This window comes from Idiotropiscis lumnitzeri, chromosome 10, assembly GCF_059441095.1.
Source record: "Idiotropiscis lumnitzeri isolate Australia: NSW breed Sydney's pygmy pipehorse chromosome 10, RoL_Ilum_1.0, whole genome shotgun sequence".
Taxonomy (NCBI): Eukaryota; Metazoa; Chordata; class Actinopteri; order Syngnathiformes; family Syngnathidae; genus Idiotropiscis; species Idiotropiscis lumnitzeri.
In genome coordinates, this window is record NC_142400.1 from 15,043,381 (window position 1) to 15,062,913 (window position 19,533).

The 19,533-nt window shown below is 39.6% G+C and overlaps 1 protein-coding gene across 1 annotated transcript; it reads right to left on the reverse strand.

Annotated features, from left to right (window-relative positions):
• Window positions 1–11,552: 11,552 nt before the first annotated feature.
• On the reverse strand, window positions 11,553–16,937 carry preb (prolactin regulatory element binding). Its single transcript, XM_088307837.1, has 10 exons — window positions 16,757–16,937; window positions 15,013–15,202; window positions 14,736–14,934; window positions 14,312–14,556; window positions 14,155–14,235; window positions 13,926–14,053; window positions 13,639–13,812; window positions 13,149–13,221; window positions 12,901–13,060; window positions 11,553–12,811 (listed from the first exon to the last, which is right to left on the reverse strand). Exons 2-10 carry the CDS (start codon window positions 15,145–15,147, stop codon window positions 12,717–12,719), a joined length of 1,290 nt encoding a protein of 429 aa, XP_088163963.1. The 5' UTR covers window positions 15,148–15,202; window positions 16,757–16,937; the 3' UTR covers window positions 11,553–12,716.
• Between the last annotated feature and the right edge of the window lie 2,596 nt (window positions 16,938–19,533).

Below are 19,533 nucleotides of genomic sequence, written 5' to 3' on the forward strand. Positions count from 1 at the left end.
ACGTCCCCTCCTAGCTAGAAGAAAGCAATTTGCGCCCCTCCCCCACCACCACCACCCACTCTCCGCCGCAACTATAAATAATAGCATTTCCACTGCAAAACAAACCTACACCGTAGAGTAAATACTCGCTGCGCACAATGGGCATTTAGAGCGCCACTGCCCCCTACTGGGGTGGATGTGCAATTACACTACATTGTAGTATGGCGGAAAAAAAGTATGTTCCCCAGGGTCACACACGCAGCAGCAGGGGGACCCCCACCACTATTTGAGAAGCACTGGGTTCGATGAATGAGATTAATATCCAAAGTTTCTGTGGGTTTGCAGTCTCATCAATACCCAGAACATGACGATTCATTGACTTGACAAAAAAGAGATATTGATCTACTGTTGACTGAAGACTATTGGAGATTCAGAGGTTCAGTGGGAGAATTCTTCCCTGCCATGAGAGCGACCTATAGAGTTACAACCACAGCTGTGGTACTTTTGAGCAAGGCATACAAATGATATAAAAATCAAATGAAAATGTACACCTGGCTCTGTAAGTCTTCCCCTCATCTATCTGCCATGCTAACCACTGTGATGGATACAATGCAGATGAAAAATGTAATGTATACTGAGTAATCAAAGTGTAAAATTCCTGACAATAAAAAAAATAAATCTTAAATATGTGGTTTCTGTTCTGCTATACAACTTTCCAGATTTTCCACAAAACACAAGGCCAGTGATTTTCATCACCAACAGCTGGACAAATTCACCTGGCTCAGACATAGTAAGGAAGGGCTTTGTAACATAATATGCCAGATACATTGTGGCCCCATGCAGCTGAGCTGCCATTTTTATTTTTTTTTTATTTTTGTGAGGAAGCCATCTACACACTACAAGCTGCATACTCGGGCTGCACAATATATCGAAATAAATATCATCATCGCAATCATGACATACACAATATGCAATATGCGTATCGCAAAGACATACGATCAACTCCTATGGAATTGTAGGGTTTTATTTGACCAATTGCCACAGTCGCATCCTCAGGCTCAATTTAATCCATTAAAACTGCAAACCTTGTATTTCTATGTACAAATTGTCATGGCACATTCAAGTTTGCATTATCAGTGCAATTTCAGAGGAATATGAATTTGCAAAGAAAATTTATATCAACAGTCTATGTATGCATACAATTGGTGGAACATGTGTAAAGGGTACACCCCAAACAGCGGAGTTATCATATACTGTGAATGGTTATGGAATGGAATGAAAGATGACTTAAAACGTCATTTTTGGCAGTAGAGATGAATGACTGTTTTGAAGAAGAAGCTCCTCTGCTGCTGTAAACTTTTATGAAGTGGACGAGATGAATAGCCCATGTTGGAGAGCAGTTTACTCAGTGGTCTCATGTCCCTCGTTGACGTTAGACTGCTCCAAAAACATATTCATTAACCCCCCCAAAAATGAAAATGCTTCTTAAAAAAGTAAAACAAAAAAATTAAAGCTACAACGATGTTTCCAAAATTAATTATAATTATCGTGGAAAATGTCCTTCATTTTCATTTTTGTCAATTAATACCATACATGAGGTTTCAGGGTTCATTTTTAAATTGATATATTTTGGTATTGCTGTAGAATTGTATTTTACGTACTTTACTTTATTACACAATAATTAATGCCCTTTTTTTGTTTTGCACTCGACAAATACTCCATATATTAAAAAAATAAATAAAACAAATACTAAAACTAACGAAAACTAAACTAACAAGAAGCATTAAAAAAAATAAAAACATACAAACCTGCTCTAAAAAAATTAAACTAACTGAATTAAAAAAAAAAATGTCAAAAAATAATTAAATTGTAGAGGAAAAATCCGAAACTAATATAAGCGATTCCCTTCTTGTCGGGTGTCCGACCCGTCCAGTGACAACTGACAAGGACTTACATAGATAGATTTTTTTTTTCAGTCTAATTTAAAGTATCTGTTGAATGAGATTAAAATTCTGATGCATGCATGTATTCAATTTAGGTACTGTAAGAAAAATAACTAATAGATAATGAAATAATATTTTTTTGTTAATGGGTTCATACATCATTATCATCATGACATTTTTGTTTGCGACCTCAATTGTGGGCCGATTCAGTCTTCCATACAAATTCAACAAATAGCAACAAGATAAGGAAGCTTTCCAGAGTAAACCCAAGGCTGACTTGTGCTGGTGCCATAAAATGTCTATGAAAAATCCATATACTGACGTCAGTCATTGGACCTTTCGGCTAATTATAGCCGTGAGTGTGAAAGATGTCATACAGTTCAAAATGGACCATGACTACACATGCAAGTTTGCCACAACCACACTTTATTCAAGTCATATTTAAGTACATTAAACCGTCAAGGTTCCCTAACAAGATTAGTAATAAGAACAAACTAATTCACTTACAGAGAACATGAAGTGGAGAGGGTGAAAATAACATGCCAAATTAAATGCAGCCAAAATTTAGCAAATCATAACCAGTAGCAGCAGCCTCACAATCAAGCATACATAATTTAGAAAAAAAGTAAAAAAAAAATAAAAAAAAAGACATTAATGCCACAAAGTCATACATTTTGCACTTCAACCAAAATCCTCAAGTAAATATGCTTCTAAAGATGTGCAAAACTTAATTCTAACCACTATCTGCAATAATTTGCAAAAGGAAAAGGCTACTCACCTCACCAAGGACCTGATTGTTCTGGGTGACCCTAGTAGGAGCATAAAGCCCCAAACAACTTGGCGCCATTGGGACACGCAAACCCCTCCACCACAGTTCAGCAACAGCTCAAGGAGTGTCTTCTTTTGGGGCCTTTTTCTAACTCTTACAGTGGTTGACTTCAGTTTACATTTGTGACAGTTAAAATGATTATGATACATGAGGAGCATCTGTGGACAGGATTACCACCTGGCCTTTCATCATTAAAGTTGGCTCTGAAGTGTGCTTTCTTGGTTTATAGTCATTAGCCTGACTTTGCTGCAGGAAGTGTGGGATCAGTTTCCGCTAAGTGTTAGTGTGAGTGTGACAGTGAAATATTTGTTGTTCTCTATATTCGTCCTGAGATTGATTGGTCACTAAGGATAGGCGAGTAATAATACCAGGTAACTATGTCGGTCCAATACCTGCCTTATTTCAAGGTATTGGGCACTCATTGAACAACCTGATACTAGCCACTGATACTTACGGGAAAAAAAAAAAAGTAAATTCGTGCAGGTTTCGGAAATCCGGAGGTTTCTATACTGTACGGACAGATGGAACAATTAAATGCTCTGCCACTAAGATGGCAGAAGGTATAATTAATCTAATTAATAACACGTGAATAAGCCCAGATTTCATACTAAGTACATTTGTGAGTAACATGAGACAAGATCATCATTTCACTACAAATGTAGACTTTTTCATTTGGTGGTGTGCCGTGAGATATTTATCATAGAAATATGCCTTGGCTCAATAACCGTTGGGAAACATTGCTCTTGCCTTGACGTTCTGTCTTTCCCATACTAAAAAAAGAGCAGGTCAGTGAGCAATTCTTCCATTGTGATGACAATCCTACACATGTACACACCCCGGCTTTATAGTGGGCCAGTCTAAGAATTTCACAAGACAAACATGGAAAAGCAAGTCACTTCATATTACGAGGAGATGTGGTAAAGGGACAAAGAAAATGACAGGGTGGGTGGCTTGACCCACGAGTCTGTTTGTCTTACTCTGAGGTACTCTGAGTGACTGGACTCTGTCTAACCACAGAATGGTGACTTATGCCCACTGAGGCCTGTCATGATGCTTTGACTGAATAATAGCATCATTTCATACTGCATGTGCCTTTGGAAAGCATGTCGAAGTCGTTCTGTTTTCATTTGTCAACATTTAAAGAGAGATGTGTGACAGCATTGGTGGTTGCTTCTGGTGTTTGCCACAAACTATGAAAGACTTACTGTCTGCCCAGATAATTCACACTGATGATGGACTGGTGTGGTAGTACTCAAGTGTGTCACACTACAAAACACAAATATAAACCCTGTGGTTGTGTTGTATACTTTTGAGGACACGTAGTTACTACATTTGGTCTAGTTAGTACATCATTCAAACATCTCCAAATATTGAGCAGCAGACATGTTGCCATGGAAGTTTTTCAATCTATTCTAGCAAAGTCCTTGCCTTAAGCGCTCAGTCACGCATAATTTCTTTTAAGCAAAAGTAACAAATATGTCATTCCACTTGAAAACGACATCAAAATAGATCTGAAGAGACAATTGCTTGTGATGAGGCGGATATAAGTCATTGCCGCAGTGACGAACATTCAACTACTTTAGCAGTCTGTAACAGGCAAGTCAATGCAAGTTCATTTATTTGGAGCGATTTGTGACGAGAATGGCGGGCTGAAAACAAAAACAACATAATTAAATTATCCATCTATTTTCTGTACAACTTAACCTGCCCACGGTCATGACAGAAACTATTGCAGCTGTATTTGGTTATGTGAAAGGCAGTCTAACCCTATTCCCTAGACGGGTTTCCAGTCAATAAGATGACTGTGTCGAGCGCATTGCGTGCCAACTGATCCTATGGCTAGTTCATGAACGTGAACCACTACCATGGCAGTCCTGTCTTAAATCATGAAAAAGCAAAGAATAATGATTTAAAATGAGCACAAACAGTGCTGTGTAAAAATCTTTCAGACCTGGTTTAATTTAAGACGGTAGAATGACAAAAATAGTTTATCATATTTTGATAAATCCATGCATCCATCCATTATCCGAACTGACCAAAAAAACAAACTAATAAGACATTACTAAAACCTATTAGGTATTTTCACGACCATGAGGTATTAAAAGTCTTAGTTGTGGGTGCTATTTCTGTGTTTAACATATAAATTGGGCTTACCGTATTAATGAGCGCTGGCATGGTAAACCATGCGCTAGCTTAAAAGATACGGTAGCAACCGACTACCGTATGCTTTTAAAAAGGCAACGAGAGCAAAATTGAGTTTGTGTGGTTTTTTTTTAAGTATTTAACCCGACAGATTCCCTCTCGTCAGAGTCAGACTCGTTGTGACGTGGCCCCTCAGAAATTATGCTGGCTTTTGCCAAAGCTCAAACAATGCAAGCAGACACATTAGCGGCTAATGTGGCTAACGGTTCGCCCAAGATTCCACTAATTGTAACTCACGAGGGGTGCCTCCAAGTCTTAGTAAAGCTGTGTTTGCCATCTCTCATCCATTGCTCACACGCCGCTCGCAAATTCACTCTGAACGCCTTGTTTACACCGATGTCCAACGGTTGGAGTTCCATCATCAGGCTTCCTGGAATGATGGCTATGTCCGCGTCCGCCTTTCATCGATATAAGCAGCGTGTCAGCAGACAATGCACTACTCTGTCAAGTAAAGAACTCATCAAAGTCACAACATTTCCAGATTTTGAAACTCAGTGCACACACAATGTGCGCCGCATTATAAGGCACTATCGAGAACATTTCAGACTTTGAAGTGCGCCTTATGGTGGTGAAAATACAGTTCATTAAATCCAGAAGCAGTTTTTTTTGTGACACTGAGTGATTTATGTACAAATATTAAACACTTAAAAAAGTAATTTTCTTAAGTCACTCAAAATTTAAACACAACATAGACATGGGCAATGCATTTTAAAATCATGTTTACACTGAACACTTTAATAAAAAGTTAATTTTCCCAAAAATTCTGAAAGGGATCTAAACATTCACAGAGTTCACTGTAGGCAGGAACTATTTTTAAAACCACAAAAACCCATACACCCATAAAAATGATTAGAGCGAAAAAACATCTCTTAGCACCGTTCATAACTTTTTTAACACAGCGAAAAATAAGACTTGTGGTTTGAACTTGATTATTTTGGCGCGCCTCATGAACCTGCGTGTTCTCGCGCTCATAGAGAGGATCCTCCTCAATTGAGGGCACTATAAGGCCCATACTCCTCGGCTCCTCCTCAGTCTCTATAAGGACCACATCAACAGGATTGTCCTCAGTTGCTGTCTCGACAAGGCCCTTATCAAGAAGAGCCGCCTCATTTATTGGCTTTTTAAGATAATCTTCAAAATAAGCCTCCACATTTGGCTCTATATAGCTCATACCAACAGGACCATCCTCAATCTCTCTTAGGCCCGTATCAAATGAGACGTTCTCTGTTTCAATAAAGCCCATACTAACAGGATCCATGTCAATGGCTCTCCTTACAATGAGCTCATCGAGAGGATTCTCTGAAGTTGTCTGTGCCAGAAGGCCCTCATCAACACAATCGCCCCGAGCTCTTGGCACTAAAAAGCCTTTATCAACAGGATCAGCCTTGTTTTTTAGATCTAGAAGGCCCTCATCAACAGAATCACCCTTAGTTCTAGGCTGTAGAAGGACCATATCAATTAAAACCTCCTCAGTTTCTGTCTGTAGAAGGCCCTCATCAACAGGACCCTCCTCAGTTGTTGGTTCTTGCAGGACCCGATCAACAGAATCCTCCTTCTTTTCTGTCTCTAGAGGGCCCCAATAAACAAGATCCACTTCAGTTTCTGTCTCAAAATGGCCTTCATCAACAGATTCCTTCTCAGTTTCTATCGCTAGTGGACCATCATCAACAGGATCACCCTTAGTTCTTGGGTCTAGAAAGATCGCATCAACAGAATCCTCCCCAGTTTCCGTCTGTTGAAGGCCCTCGTCGGCAGGATCCTCCTCAATGTCTGTCTCCAGAAGTCCCTCATCAACAGAATCCTCCTCAGTTCTCGGCTCTGTAAGGACCACATCAACAGAATCCTCCTCAGTCGTTGGCTCTCCAAGGAACCAGTTGACAGGATCCTCTCCTGCTATTCCCGCAACTGCAGCAAACGTTGTTTTCTTGATTCTTTCAAGATCAATATTCGTTTGCCTCAACCTTTTCATGAGATGTTTCATTTCTGTGATCTCGCGTTGATAAGTGTGTTCCCTTTTTTGCTCGCCTTCACAGTAGTGTTGATATTGTTCTTCGTCAACGGGGAACTTAGGGTCTATCACAACTTCCTTCAGGTTGGAAAACTGTTGCTCGAGAAGAGTTCTGTATTCTTCCAGCTGGTCGCTAACTAATTTGTTCTGTTCATAAACCCCATGTAATTTATTTCTGACCCTTTCATTCTCTGTCCTTGCATTTTCATTGCGCTCTACTCTCAATTCTGCCTCACTCTTCTCATAATGATGTTTCAAGCTCTTGTTTTCTTGATGTGTCTTCAGGTCTTCATTATCTGTCTCAATGTTCAAACTTAGACAATCTCGCCGTGTCATATTTTGAGAGATGGGTCTATTCGATTCAATCAGAGTGTCTTTGTATTGTCGAGGATCATTAATCTGATCAGGTATTTCCTGTAATTGCTTTGTTGAAATGTCATCTTTACAGTAGGGAATAAACTGAACCTCGTGATGCTGTTGATTTTGAACAGAAATATTTTCTAAAAGCTCTTCATCCTCTTTTAAGAAGAAATTATTTTCTTCAAGGCCATGGGGCTTCTTGCACAACTTTTCATTCTCTGCCCACCCTTTCTCTTCATCATCTATCCTTGTTATCTCATTTTGATCTTTCAATTCAGACTTACGGGTCTGCGTCTCTGTTCTCATACAGTGCATCCCTCTTTGATTTGTGTTCCTGCGAGAGTCAGTATGTGACGAGTCAGCAAGAAAGGGCCCTGACCTCTTCTCTGTAATGTTGTCATTTTTAGTGAGAATGTTTTCTTCAGGTACCAATGTCTCATTTGGTTTGTCAATCCTTAGATTGTTCGATTGAACGACAGCCATCACATGTGGGAAGGTATTCTTATCATCGAGAGTGCACTTACATCCAAGAACTTTAACTTGTGTCCTCAATTCCTCCTCCTTTATTTCCATCTTCTCACACCGGCAAGTAAGCATTGCCACTTCATCACTCAGGGACTTAATCTTATCCATTAGACTGTTCATTGTTCCTTCAAGAACATTAACATGTGCTTTCAAGTCTTCATACTCTGTCTCCATCTTCAGACTTGGCGATTCAAACAGCACCGTACTGACACTGAAAAGTCTATTGTGCTCACTCAGCGTGTCAAATTCTTTGTCTTCAGCGTTCAGTTCCAGTTCAAATTCGGCGCCATCAATAGGGTCCCCTATATGTGATTTCTTCAAGAGACACTCGTTACATTTTTTTGTGACAAATAACTCTTCCATCTGCTCCAGCTGACTTTGAAGATCACGTATTATTTGTCTCAAACTGATAATGAGGGTATTAAGCTCCTCTGTGACTTCTCGTTGATAAGCTATCTCCCTTTTCTGCTTTTCTATCATGTCATCTTTGCTGTAGAGGAGAAACTGAACTTGCTCACTGGAGAGTTCATGATCTTTTAAAGCCGTCCTTAGATGTGCAATCTGTTGACCCTGTTGAGTTTGAACTGATTTGTTTTTCTCCAGTTCATCTCGAATAATGTCGTTCTGCTTTTTTAAAAATGTATTATTTTCATCAAGGTCGAGCAGTTTGTTGCTCAAATTTTTATTCTCCACAAATCCATTCTTCATGAGAGTTTCAGCTTCATCAATCCGCCTTATTAACTCATCTTGATCTTGAAGCATGGACCTAACTGTCTGCAACTCTGTTCTCAGACGACGAATCTCTGCTTGATTTTTGTCACTCTGAGTTTCAATTTGATATAAATCAGAAATTAGATTCTCTGTACATTCGTTTATAATGATGACGTTTTTTTTCAAAACTTTTGCTACCGCACAAAGGTTTTCATTTTGTTTCCCAATCCTCACACTCTGATTTTGCAGACATGCCAGTACAGGATGGAAAAACTCATTATCCTGCATAAGACTGTCATCGTTTTCTTGAAAATACTTGACTTGTTCCTTCAACTGTCCATTCTCTGTATCCATCTTCAGTTTCTGACATTCCAGCAGGGCCTCATTGAGAAACCGGTATTGTTCATCGAGAACATTCTTGATTTCTTCAAGAACTTGAAGTTGTGCCCTCAAGTCATTTTTCTCTTTTTCCATCTTCATGCCATGTAATTGAAGACAGGGTAGCTCTTTACTGAGAAACCTATTCTTTTCAGTTGATATGGCCTTGTCTCCTCGCCCTTTAACGTGTTTGCCCACACCTGCCTCCATTGTGGTTCAGTCTCAATGCCCTCGCTTAATCCAAGATCGATCACTTGTGCTTTTGATGGTTCTATCGCTGTTCCCCATCTTGAAAGTGTCTGAGATCCAAATAGCACAAAATTCTGAACAATTTATATAACTGCTGAGCATTGTGAATAAATCTGCAATGTGACAAGGGATAGTTTAAAGGTGGTATATTTTGTCTTTATGACATCATCAGAGAGAAATGTGACTTTGGTCTATGGTGTCATCAAACTGACAAGTGAAATACTGTGTCTATCGTTGCTTCATGATAATTGGAAAATTACTTGCATAGTGCTTTTCTACCTGCGAGGAACTCAAAGTGCTTTCACACTGTCCTCTAAGTCACATTCTGATTACTCAAGTGTACCTCGCAGGGTCAAGAGCTTAGGGTTGGACCCACAACCGTCGGACCGGAGATGACCACTCCACCACCTGAGACGTTCATCAATAAATACTAAACTCTAAAATGAAACACGGCAAGGGGATGGCAACCTCTGCCAACAGCAATCACACTCTGGATCTAAATTTCTGCCGCAGGTCTATCATTTTAAAACAATATGAAATTTAATTTTACTTTGTATTCAGAGAAGCTATGATGTTAGTGGCTTTTTAATCTTGGCTATCCTAAGTGCAGAATCACATCCAGTGTAGTCCTCAATCTTTAGGTTTGTCTCATTTCCCACTCAACTGATATGAGCACTATGTCATTTGGCATTCCGTATACATGAAGAATCCTCCAAAGCCTGTTCCTGTCTAGGGTGCCAAAACGTGTCTTGTAGTCCACAAACATTCTGTACATTAGCATTTGTCACTCTCTGAATTACCCACTTCTCCTTAACAAACTCATCTCGTATATGTCTCGAGTTTGAAAGGCAATTCTCAAGTCTGTGTTTTAATTCAGTTTGCAGACATTCACTGGATTTAGATCATGGCTATTCAAATCAGAATAGCCATATTTTATCTCTAAACCATCAAATTGCACTTAGTGTCAGATCAGGATTCAATATGACATCACAGTCAGACCAAAATCTGAAGCAAAGCAGCTTGCTTTAACAGAGACTGCCAAAGAGGGAACCTGGGGAAGATTTGTGTTTTTATCATTTATTTATTTATTTATTTGAGTAGGGAGGGACCCAAGACCAAAATGGAATTTCACATCCACTGCAGTAGAAGGAAGTGCCGCTCTCATTTAATCATTTTCTTATTTCAGGCATATTGATGCACTTTAAATCTTTTCTGTGACAGACTAAAAAAATGAATAAAATAAAAATACATGTTAGTTATTTGTTGTGAATTGGTCTATATTCCGTTCTTGTTTCCTTGACTTTAATTTCAATAAGGCAGAGGTGTACTTATAACAATTTTGGAGGCAAATTATACTTTTTATAGTGGCCAGAAAGAGTTGGGGAGGCACAAAATGTTTTCTTCCTGGTCAGGGTTGGGGGGAACAGAAAGTAATAATGAAGCACTGTCTTAGAAACATCTCACGAGACACCACCAAACCAAATTGCCATGAAAAAAAGTATATATAGTTATATAATAAATAAATGAACTTTGCTGAATCGTGTTGAATCCGAGCCCGTTTAGTTGACCACAAAATTATTGTCTTGTACGAACGATAGTTTAATGCCATCTAGTGGACGAGCGTCACTTGCTAAACAGATGAGCAAAGATAAATTACAATCTTTGTAGTGAATGGTTGGTCTACATGAGGTGGGTCTGAGGCCTTGTGAAATAAAATATCGCTACCCGCAAACGTTGTCGATTGGGAGGTGGGGAGGGGTCTTCGTGATTTTAAAGTGGGGCAATAAATGCGGAGACAGATTTTGGTGGGACGGCCCCCATTTCTTGTCAATAAATATTTGTTGTCCACTGAAACTGGATACTTTCCTGCAGCTTTTATATTAAAAAAAGTCTCACTTTACACCAATGGAGAGTTGTTGCAATAATAATTGCTTTTCTTTACAGGCGTAAATGTGGAAACTGAAAATAGAATATTACAATCAATCTCTGGCCACACTTTTCATGTACAGTATGCCGCCTGATTTTATGTATGTAGGGAAAATCGTATCAAGCCTTTAATCTGCACTCAACAGTATCACTTTCACTTTCATCATGCTCAGGTAAGTTTGTCATCTGCCAGCAGAGGGCGACATTCAAAGGTCTCTCATATTTTTTATACAAAACAGATTTCCAACATCTGTAACATGCTATTTGTTAATTTACGGCACCGCCTCTACGATGCTTTACTTCGAAATATTTCAAGACACACACCTGCCACACTTTTCCAGAGGAAACAGGAGGCCAGGACAGAAAATCACTCCGGGAATGTAACGTCGTCAACTAGAGATTTCGAAATAAGAACTTGTTTGTAAAAAAAGAACTTCTGCAGTCACACGTCCCCCTTTTTTTAATTGACATAATGGAAACATACATTATAAAACGAAATGTATTTTAAAAAATTCAATGTATGAAAAGCTCATTCCGAGTTTATTACCCTTAAGTTTTCATAACACTGACAAAACTTAAATCACAATTTGTAACACAGTAGTCTGATTATACTATGGTCTCAAAAAAGAAAAAAGCTTTCTTCATTGAATTCAATTTTATGATTCAGGCTTTAATTTAAATTTCTCTTGTGGGATTCAAATCTACCATACTATATGTTAGAAGAGAGCAAATGCATTCATGCTTTCTTCACAAAGATGTAGACTTGAGCCTCAGTTCCTGTAGTCAGTCGTGTACAAACATTTTTCCGCTGTTAGTAACAGTGTCATCGCCAAATAAGTATAAATCATTTAAAATTTTATTCACATTTTTACATCTGCAGTTGGAATGTTTGAAATTCATTTCAACATGACAGGTTTAATAATTCTGGTAACATCTAACATCTGAATTATTTTTTAATGATGGATGGAATATCAAATATTGTTCAATTGACAACAATGCAAGAGAGCAAAGTTAGACAACGAATATGGTGGGGAATAAAACATACTGACTGCAGTATTTTTATAAGTCACCAATCCAACATACTACATGTGGAAAAGGACACATCCAAAGACATTTCATTAGCAACCAGCTCTTGACAAGACCAACTGCCCTGGTCTATGCTGCCCCCTTGTGTATATAAAGTAAGCAGTCTCTTGAGTTAAACTCTCTGACACACATACTGGACTCTTCACCATTATGTATTCATATGTATGTATGTTGTATAATAAATATTACATATAATACACATGTATATGTATACATATGTAAATCCTTTATAGTTACGTTGCTCCCTAAATATTTCACAAGGATACTTCAAACATTCAATATGGCCTTCAACATAATTCTCAAGAGAGGGGATCAATGGTACTAATCAAAACAATTAAAATCTAATTTGGGGTGTCTGTCTTACGCTAACTTTTCAGACATGGGGAAAACCCTGAGTAGGCGCATAGGAAGATGTCGGCACCATTAAAGCAGTTAAAGGTCAGAGGTGCAGCACTGGATGTGTTGGATAGACGCGGGCCTGCTAAAGATGTATCCAAGCTCCTCATGAGAATACAGAAACTCAAAAAAAGCCTGGGAAGAGATACTGGAGGAGCAGGACAATTCCCACCACCACAAGTCCACAGAGGAACAGCACCAACCACAAGGGAAATGTTCCTGAAGACAAACAGGTAGGTTAATATGGGAATGCTTGGCTGTCTTATTTAATATAGTGCCATATAAGTTGATGGTCGTGCAGGACCTACTTCGGTTGTGGACTGCATGTAGCTGACAGCGGCTGTCGACAGCCACACTAAACATGACAGTTTCATTGTTTCCTTTGATATTTTGGCCTTTGAAAGTATCGGGCAGAAAGGCCAGGTCTGTCACAACAATGGCATGGGACTCCTTCACGTAATACAACCTCTGCACAGACACATACACACAAAGAACAAAGTTATCATGAGAGAGTAGGGTGGTTCTCATGATTGGAATATTTCAACAATGTGACTACCTGAAGGGAGAAAGCAATGTAGATAGCTACTGATCCTGTAACTGTTCCCAGTCCAAGAAATGTTCCAGAGTCACTGTTGGAGACAAAATATACTGCTTACAAGTATTCCTTTGCTTAACCAACCATGGATTAAACAAGGTCTACGCTACGTAGATAGAGTGCAAAGCAAGCGAAAGGGCAACTAGTGTCCAAGTATTTATCCCTTTCAGTCAGTCAGTTTGAAGAGAAAATACATACACACCCATCTCTACACCCTTAGCCATTTTATACAGAAATGCTCGCCCCCTCTTTATTAAAATAGAGTCGTGTGGATAGACAGTATAAGCATAAATAAAATGAAGTTAACGTCGGCTTGGTGTGTCTCGCTCTAAAGTGAACAAAAAAGAAGTACGAGACGGTTTCTTGAGAATACCACACTGAATGAACCTGACTGTCCGGAACAAATGGCCCGACCCCACCAAACTCCAAACAGCACGGAATTCAACCTTACCTTACAGCAAGACTTGAGATGACCTCTGCCCCACAGGGAGCAGTCAACATGGGCAGGAAGCTTTTGCCGTCCCACTTGGTGAGGTAACATGGTGGAGGTTTTCGGTCTCGTTTATGGGGGATCTGAACTGTATAAAGCCTCAGTGCATCTTTTTGGTCTTCGACCTTTCCAAATCTAAAATAAATGACACAATCACGTTAAGACATCATTGCCTTAATTATGACGCCCACAGCCAGGTTCACTCATATGACCAAGAAGACGATTTTTTTTTTTTTGTCTTTTTTTACCTGCAAGCCATATACCGGTATGTCTTTTCAGCGATCTGAGGCATGGTTTCGTGCCATTTAAGATCCATAACTTGTTGGTTGTTGCGCCACACAATGCAAGCAAAGTCCCTGCCAACTGTTACCAGGTGCTGCATGGAAACGATAGGTATGATACCAAATAAGTACGTTTCATGTTTTGTTTTTTTAAGTCACATTAGCACAGTATAACAAAGCGGTGTTTGTGTGCAACCTTGTTTCCGGGGCTCAGAGCCAGGTCTTCTATTTCATCTTCATGCGCTTTGAAGTCAAGCCTTTTCTTGAGGGATGGAAACTAGAAGAAAAATAAACATGGTATATATAAAATCAACCACTGCTGAAGTTATACAATCGATGACAGTAATGCTTACCTCCCAGACTCTTATGTGTCCGTCTGTGCCACCTGTCAGGAGCAAGCTCAGGTCATGACTAAATCTAACCACTTTTTGGAGTGGGTCCACGGGGTTCAGATCTGACTGCAGTTCAGCCTGTCCTGTCACACAGATGTGTGCCGTCTCATCCTTCGTGTCAGACTCAGCGAACGCGGCAACGTCCTTTGCTCCTTTGTTCCTTTTCCCACCTCGTTGCCTGGTATTACCTTTTGGCACGTTGTTTTCTACATAGGAGACAGATTTTGCAGGATGTATGCATTTTTCACAGATCAGGGCAAGACTCGTAAAACTGTAGGATAACAGATTAATAGTCCTGGAATTTAACGTATTTTAGGCAAAGACTTTGGGAAGGCCATCAAAAAACATTAATGGTCTTGAGAATTCTGAGTCTCTCACTGCATACCATCATTAGCAGCAGCTTGGCTTGCACTTTTCTGTGTGCAGTCATCAAATTTCATCAAGGAGCATGTTCCATCTTGACCTGCAGCTATCACCCCCTCGCCTATCGCCAAATTCATGGTGGCACGCGTGTCAGTGTCGTGTGAGTGAAGCAGGCTGGCGCTGTAGTGGTTTTCTCCAACCGACTGTAGCTCCAGGAAGTGCTGTAATACAGTCATGAATCACTTGTTCACACGACATGTCAGTTCATATACATAATGTGAAATAACTTTTGCACTTACCACACCATTCTTGATGCCAGTTTTGGAAGCCCCGCCTCCTCCTGCTAGTACCACTAGTCCCGCTTTTGGATCAACTTTGATGGCGTACAAGGGAAAGGGAGCTCTGTAGAGATCCGGCACCTTCCGTTTGCCCATTGCTGGCCTACAATTCACTTACAGTTCTTCATACAAGCATTGCGTTCAAGCCCACCTGTAGCAAAACACATGAGACTTAGGGTGTTTGTTTTTCTTCCACCTCCTCTGCCCTTTTTATCTGCGAGCAGAGCCTCAAAGGCACCACATGCTGCAGGGGGTGCTTTGCAAGGCCTAAAAACAACTTTAAAAAGCAAATTAAGTACATAAATGCAATAAAGGGCAACCCCGAGCTGTGTGCTCTATGAGCTCTCCTGAAAGTAAAAAATAAAACAAAATACAGGGGGAAGAAATTCCCATTTTGTTTTTCATCTTTTGAAATTGATTGAGCTGGCCCTGAACTATTCTGCACAGTAAGAGCAAGAGATGTTTTTATTTGTAACATGCCAATTTAATTAAGTAGAATAACAACAAATTAATGTGGTGGAGTAATATTAATGATGCACTCTATGTAGAAATAGAGCGACACATCAGGAAACTAACAGCCTTAAGCAGGCAAGTTCTCAAACTGTGTTATGGTAATATTTATTCATAGTGTCTACCATATATTGACGTTGAATAGTTTATCCACTTAAATATCTGCACAAAACAAGTTTTACTTGTTTTAACCGTAATGTTATTTCAATGTGTTTGTTTATGGGTTTGGAGTGTTTAATTATTGGTTTGGTCTGTTTATAAGACTAAAACCATTTGGGTCTGACATGGCTGTTAAAGGGAGTCATATGATGTGCGTGGGGAGGGCTAGGTTTGAACACTAGTATGAGTCAAGATGATATTGCTTAGGGCATCAAACTGGTAAGATTGGCAATGAGGGAGCTGTTTTAGATTGCATTGTTTTTATTCAACACATTCCTTGACATTTTGTGTTGTTGTTTGAAGTTTCCCGCACAGGAGTAATCACGTCATATACTTTCATTTTTCATTTTTTGCTTTTCTTTTGCTAAATTCAGAAACAAACGTGCAAACTTGCCTACAGTGTTTGGAAAAATATCAAGGATGTGCCTATTGCCTTGTCAACAAATAAATAAATAAATGAATGGTAGCGCTCTCTTAAAGCGCCAGCGCACAGCCAACAGTTTCACTTGTGATGCGTGATACCCACTTGATATTTATATTCAGTTTTTCCCCATTACAAACAACAGTTTGTGGGCTGATTTTTTTTTAAATAAATAGTTTATTAGCAGTCAATGTTGACACTAAAATGCAACATGTTAAGAAACTGTAGCCAGGAGGTTGCCCATGATATGTCAGTGTCACTGCTCTAAAGCTCTGCGAGTGAATTTTAATCACGAGTTGCAGGACCTGTGAAGTGATGTATATGTGAACATCACAGAAAAACAGTCCATGTGAGTGCCAATGTACTGAATGGCAGGTTTATTTAATTCCTAAACACAACCATTCAGATGAAATATTGTAAACCGCTCATCTCTGAAATAACAGTACGGACAGTGTTGCAAGCAACAATTTTCGTAAGGAAGCTTTCATTTAAGATGAGTGAGTGAGCTGTTAAATGTCACCAAGTATGCATTCTCGTTCAACAGCTAAAGGCTAATTAGCACGACTTCCTGCCACCACACCATATTCTTTGATCAGTAAATTTGAGGTCGCCTACCTGTGCAAATGGCTCCGTAACCCTCATGTAGTCATTTCATCGGGTTTACAAGTGCTATAGCTGATTATTTCATTATGACCAGTTCCGATCAAAGTCTTATGATGTGTAAAATGGCCGACGCGTCCATGATGCAACGCGAAGTGACGACACGTCCAAGCAGCTCACAGCAACTTCCCGAACACGTCAGCAGCCACCGTCGACGTAAACTGCGCCGTGACGTTGCTACGAAAATGTTTTACACTTACAAAAACGATTCATTTTCATGAAGAATCATCTTTTGCATTGCATCCCCCGAAAGATAAATTGTCAAGATGGGAATTTAAAAATAAGAAGAATTAGTCTCATGAATGAAACTGCACATTTGTTTACCTTGGATGTGTGCAATGTGAGTCATGGTCTATCCTTTAAATAACAGGAATGGAATACTTAGAAAGACAAACCTGGGCACTCTGAAATTCAAAATAGAATACCTAGGCTACACCATTGTGGTTACAGTTACATTACAGTTCGTTAATGAGCAGAGCTGGACAGTCCAGCGTCCGGATGCCCATTTTTGGGGTGGGGAGTGGGGGATGACACTTTAAAAAAAAAAAAAGGGCTTGATTCACAAAGGCCGCAGGTTGGTTTTAATCTGGCGCACGAATCAGCACTCGTGCATGTGATGAACCTACTCGCAAAACCAAAATGGCCTCAGAACGTGTCAATAGTGTCACTACCAACTTTTTGTTTATGAAGAGACGTGAGACAGCAGTGTAAGTTCAAGCGTGCCTGTATTTCCTTATTCTGACATCACGTTACTTGTGTCTCCCATCTGCTACTAGGGCATACCATTACAAGGTGGGGGTAATACCACAATCCTTGTAACACCAACTAGGCGCACTTACTTGCATGGAAAAGAAAAAGGAGACTAATAAGAAGAAGGAGACAAATAAGACCTTAGGCCCATAATAAGGTAAACTGATTTGAATAGTAAATTAGCCAGCTAATGATGTTTAAATAAATCTCTGCCACTAGCATCTCTCCCGCATGCGCAAGCTTTTTTTTTTTTTTTCCTTTTTTTGAGGGTCGACAATTTTTATGAATAAGGCTGGAGGGTCGAGAACGGTCCAGAGATCACGGCCGGAAGGCGGGTGACTGACCTGCAAAAAAGAGTCCGCAACAAACATTACACAGATATTATAAACTCAAAATTTCATATCAGCAATGGGATGAGAAACTCTAAAATAAAATCGTAGTCGGATGATGCTCATCAGAGAGGAGATGGCAACAATGATGATGTTTGGCACCAGGTTTCAGTGGAAAAATCAAAAGGCACATGCCTTCTAGCAGTGCATGGTAAAGTATTTACAAGAAAGGGTGTAATAGAAGCATGAATATGCATATAATGTCAGTCGCATCAGATTCATGACACAACTAGACACAAAATTTATTTCTTTATTTTTATTTTGTTTTAGCTATCATTCAGACAGCCGTGAGGCCATCAGCATTTGACAGCTGAGGTGTTGCAGTTTTTGTAAGAATATCGTTCCCTTGATCATAGTTCACCGTTTTTGGGCAGCCTTGCCAAATTGTAGCATGGGAAGAAGTCTTTCTGTCCCTGAATGCAGTTCAGTGCAAGTTTGAGAAGCTTTATGGTGCTCAAACTGCTCCAATGCAATCCATGGCAAATTTCTCAAAACAGCACCTGTTCTTGAGGAACCAAGCAGCGGAAAGCATGGTAATGCGGCATGTGAGGAAGGTAGGAAGTCGGATTTATTGTACGAGTTCCAACTTCAAATCATTCCAGGCGAATCTGAACAACAAAGATGGACGATTGAGATTAATTGTTTATTGTTCTGGTTTATCGCAACACATTCTGACCTCCAGAAAATCTTCCATCATCATTCTCGTTAGTTATAAAAAATAATGATAAAGGAATGTTTTATTTTCAAAGCATTTCATATATTTCACCTAATCATACCGCATATCTTAACACATACTATATGGAATAGTTGATTATTGCTCAGACAAGATGTTTAATATTGTTTGTTGTTGAGAGAGAGAGAGATTGAGTGAGAGAGAGAGAGAGAGAGAGAGAGCGAGAGAGAGGAAGAGGGAGAAAGAGAGAGAGAGAGAGAGAGAGATGAAGGGGGGCGAGATGGGTCTTTTGCAAAAAAAATGTGATTTAGAATACAACAACTATTGTGTCCTCATCAACGAATATACGCCTTGTCTTAAAGGGAAAAAAAAGAAAGAAAAAGATGTACAGTACAGTACTTGTTCGGTAATTTGTTTAAGGGGGCGGGGACATGACAGCGAAAATGTGGAGATGGGAGTGTAAAGTTTGAATGAAAACGCAAGACCTTTTACGGAAGTAAAGCTGCTCTTCTTCAAAACAAAAGCGAACGTAAACCAAGCTTTGTTTTAATCATATCATATTGGCAGACGTTTCAATTGTCTTATTTTAAAATATTCGAATAATCAATCTCAGAATGGATTCTAAATATGAATTAATTAGTTTCACGGCTTTTACTTTGATAATAGTTATGTGATAGTTGTATATTTGTATTTCATATGTTAGGTTCTGGGGCGGCACGGTGGCCCGACTGGTTAGCACGATGGCCTCAAAGTGAGAGACAGCATCGGTCGTGGACCCTCTGGCCATCCTGTGTGGAGTTTGCATGTTCTCCCCGTGCCTGCGTGGGTTTCCCCCGTGTACTCCGGTTTCCATGCATGGCAGGTCGATTGAACACTCTAAATTGCCCCTAGGTATGAGTGTGAGCGTGCATGGTTGTTCG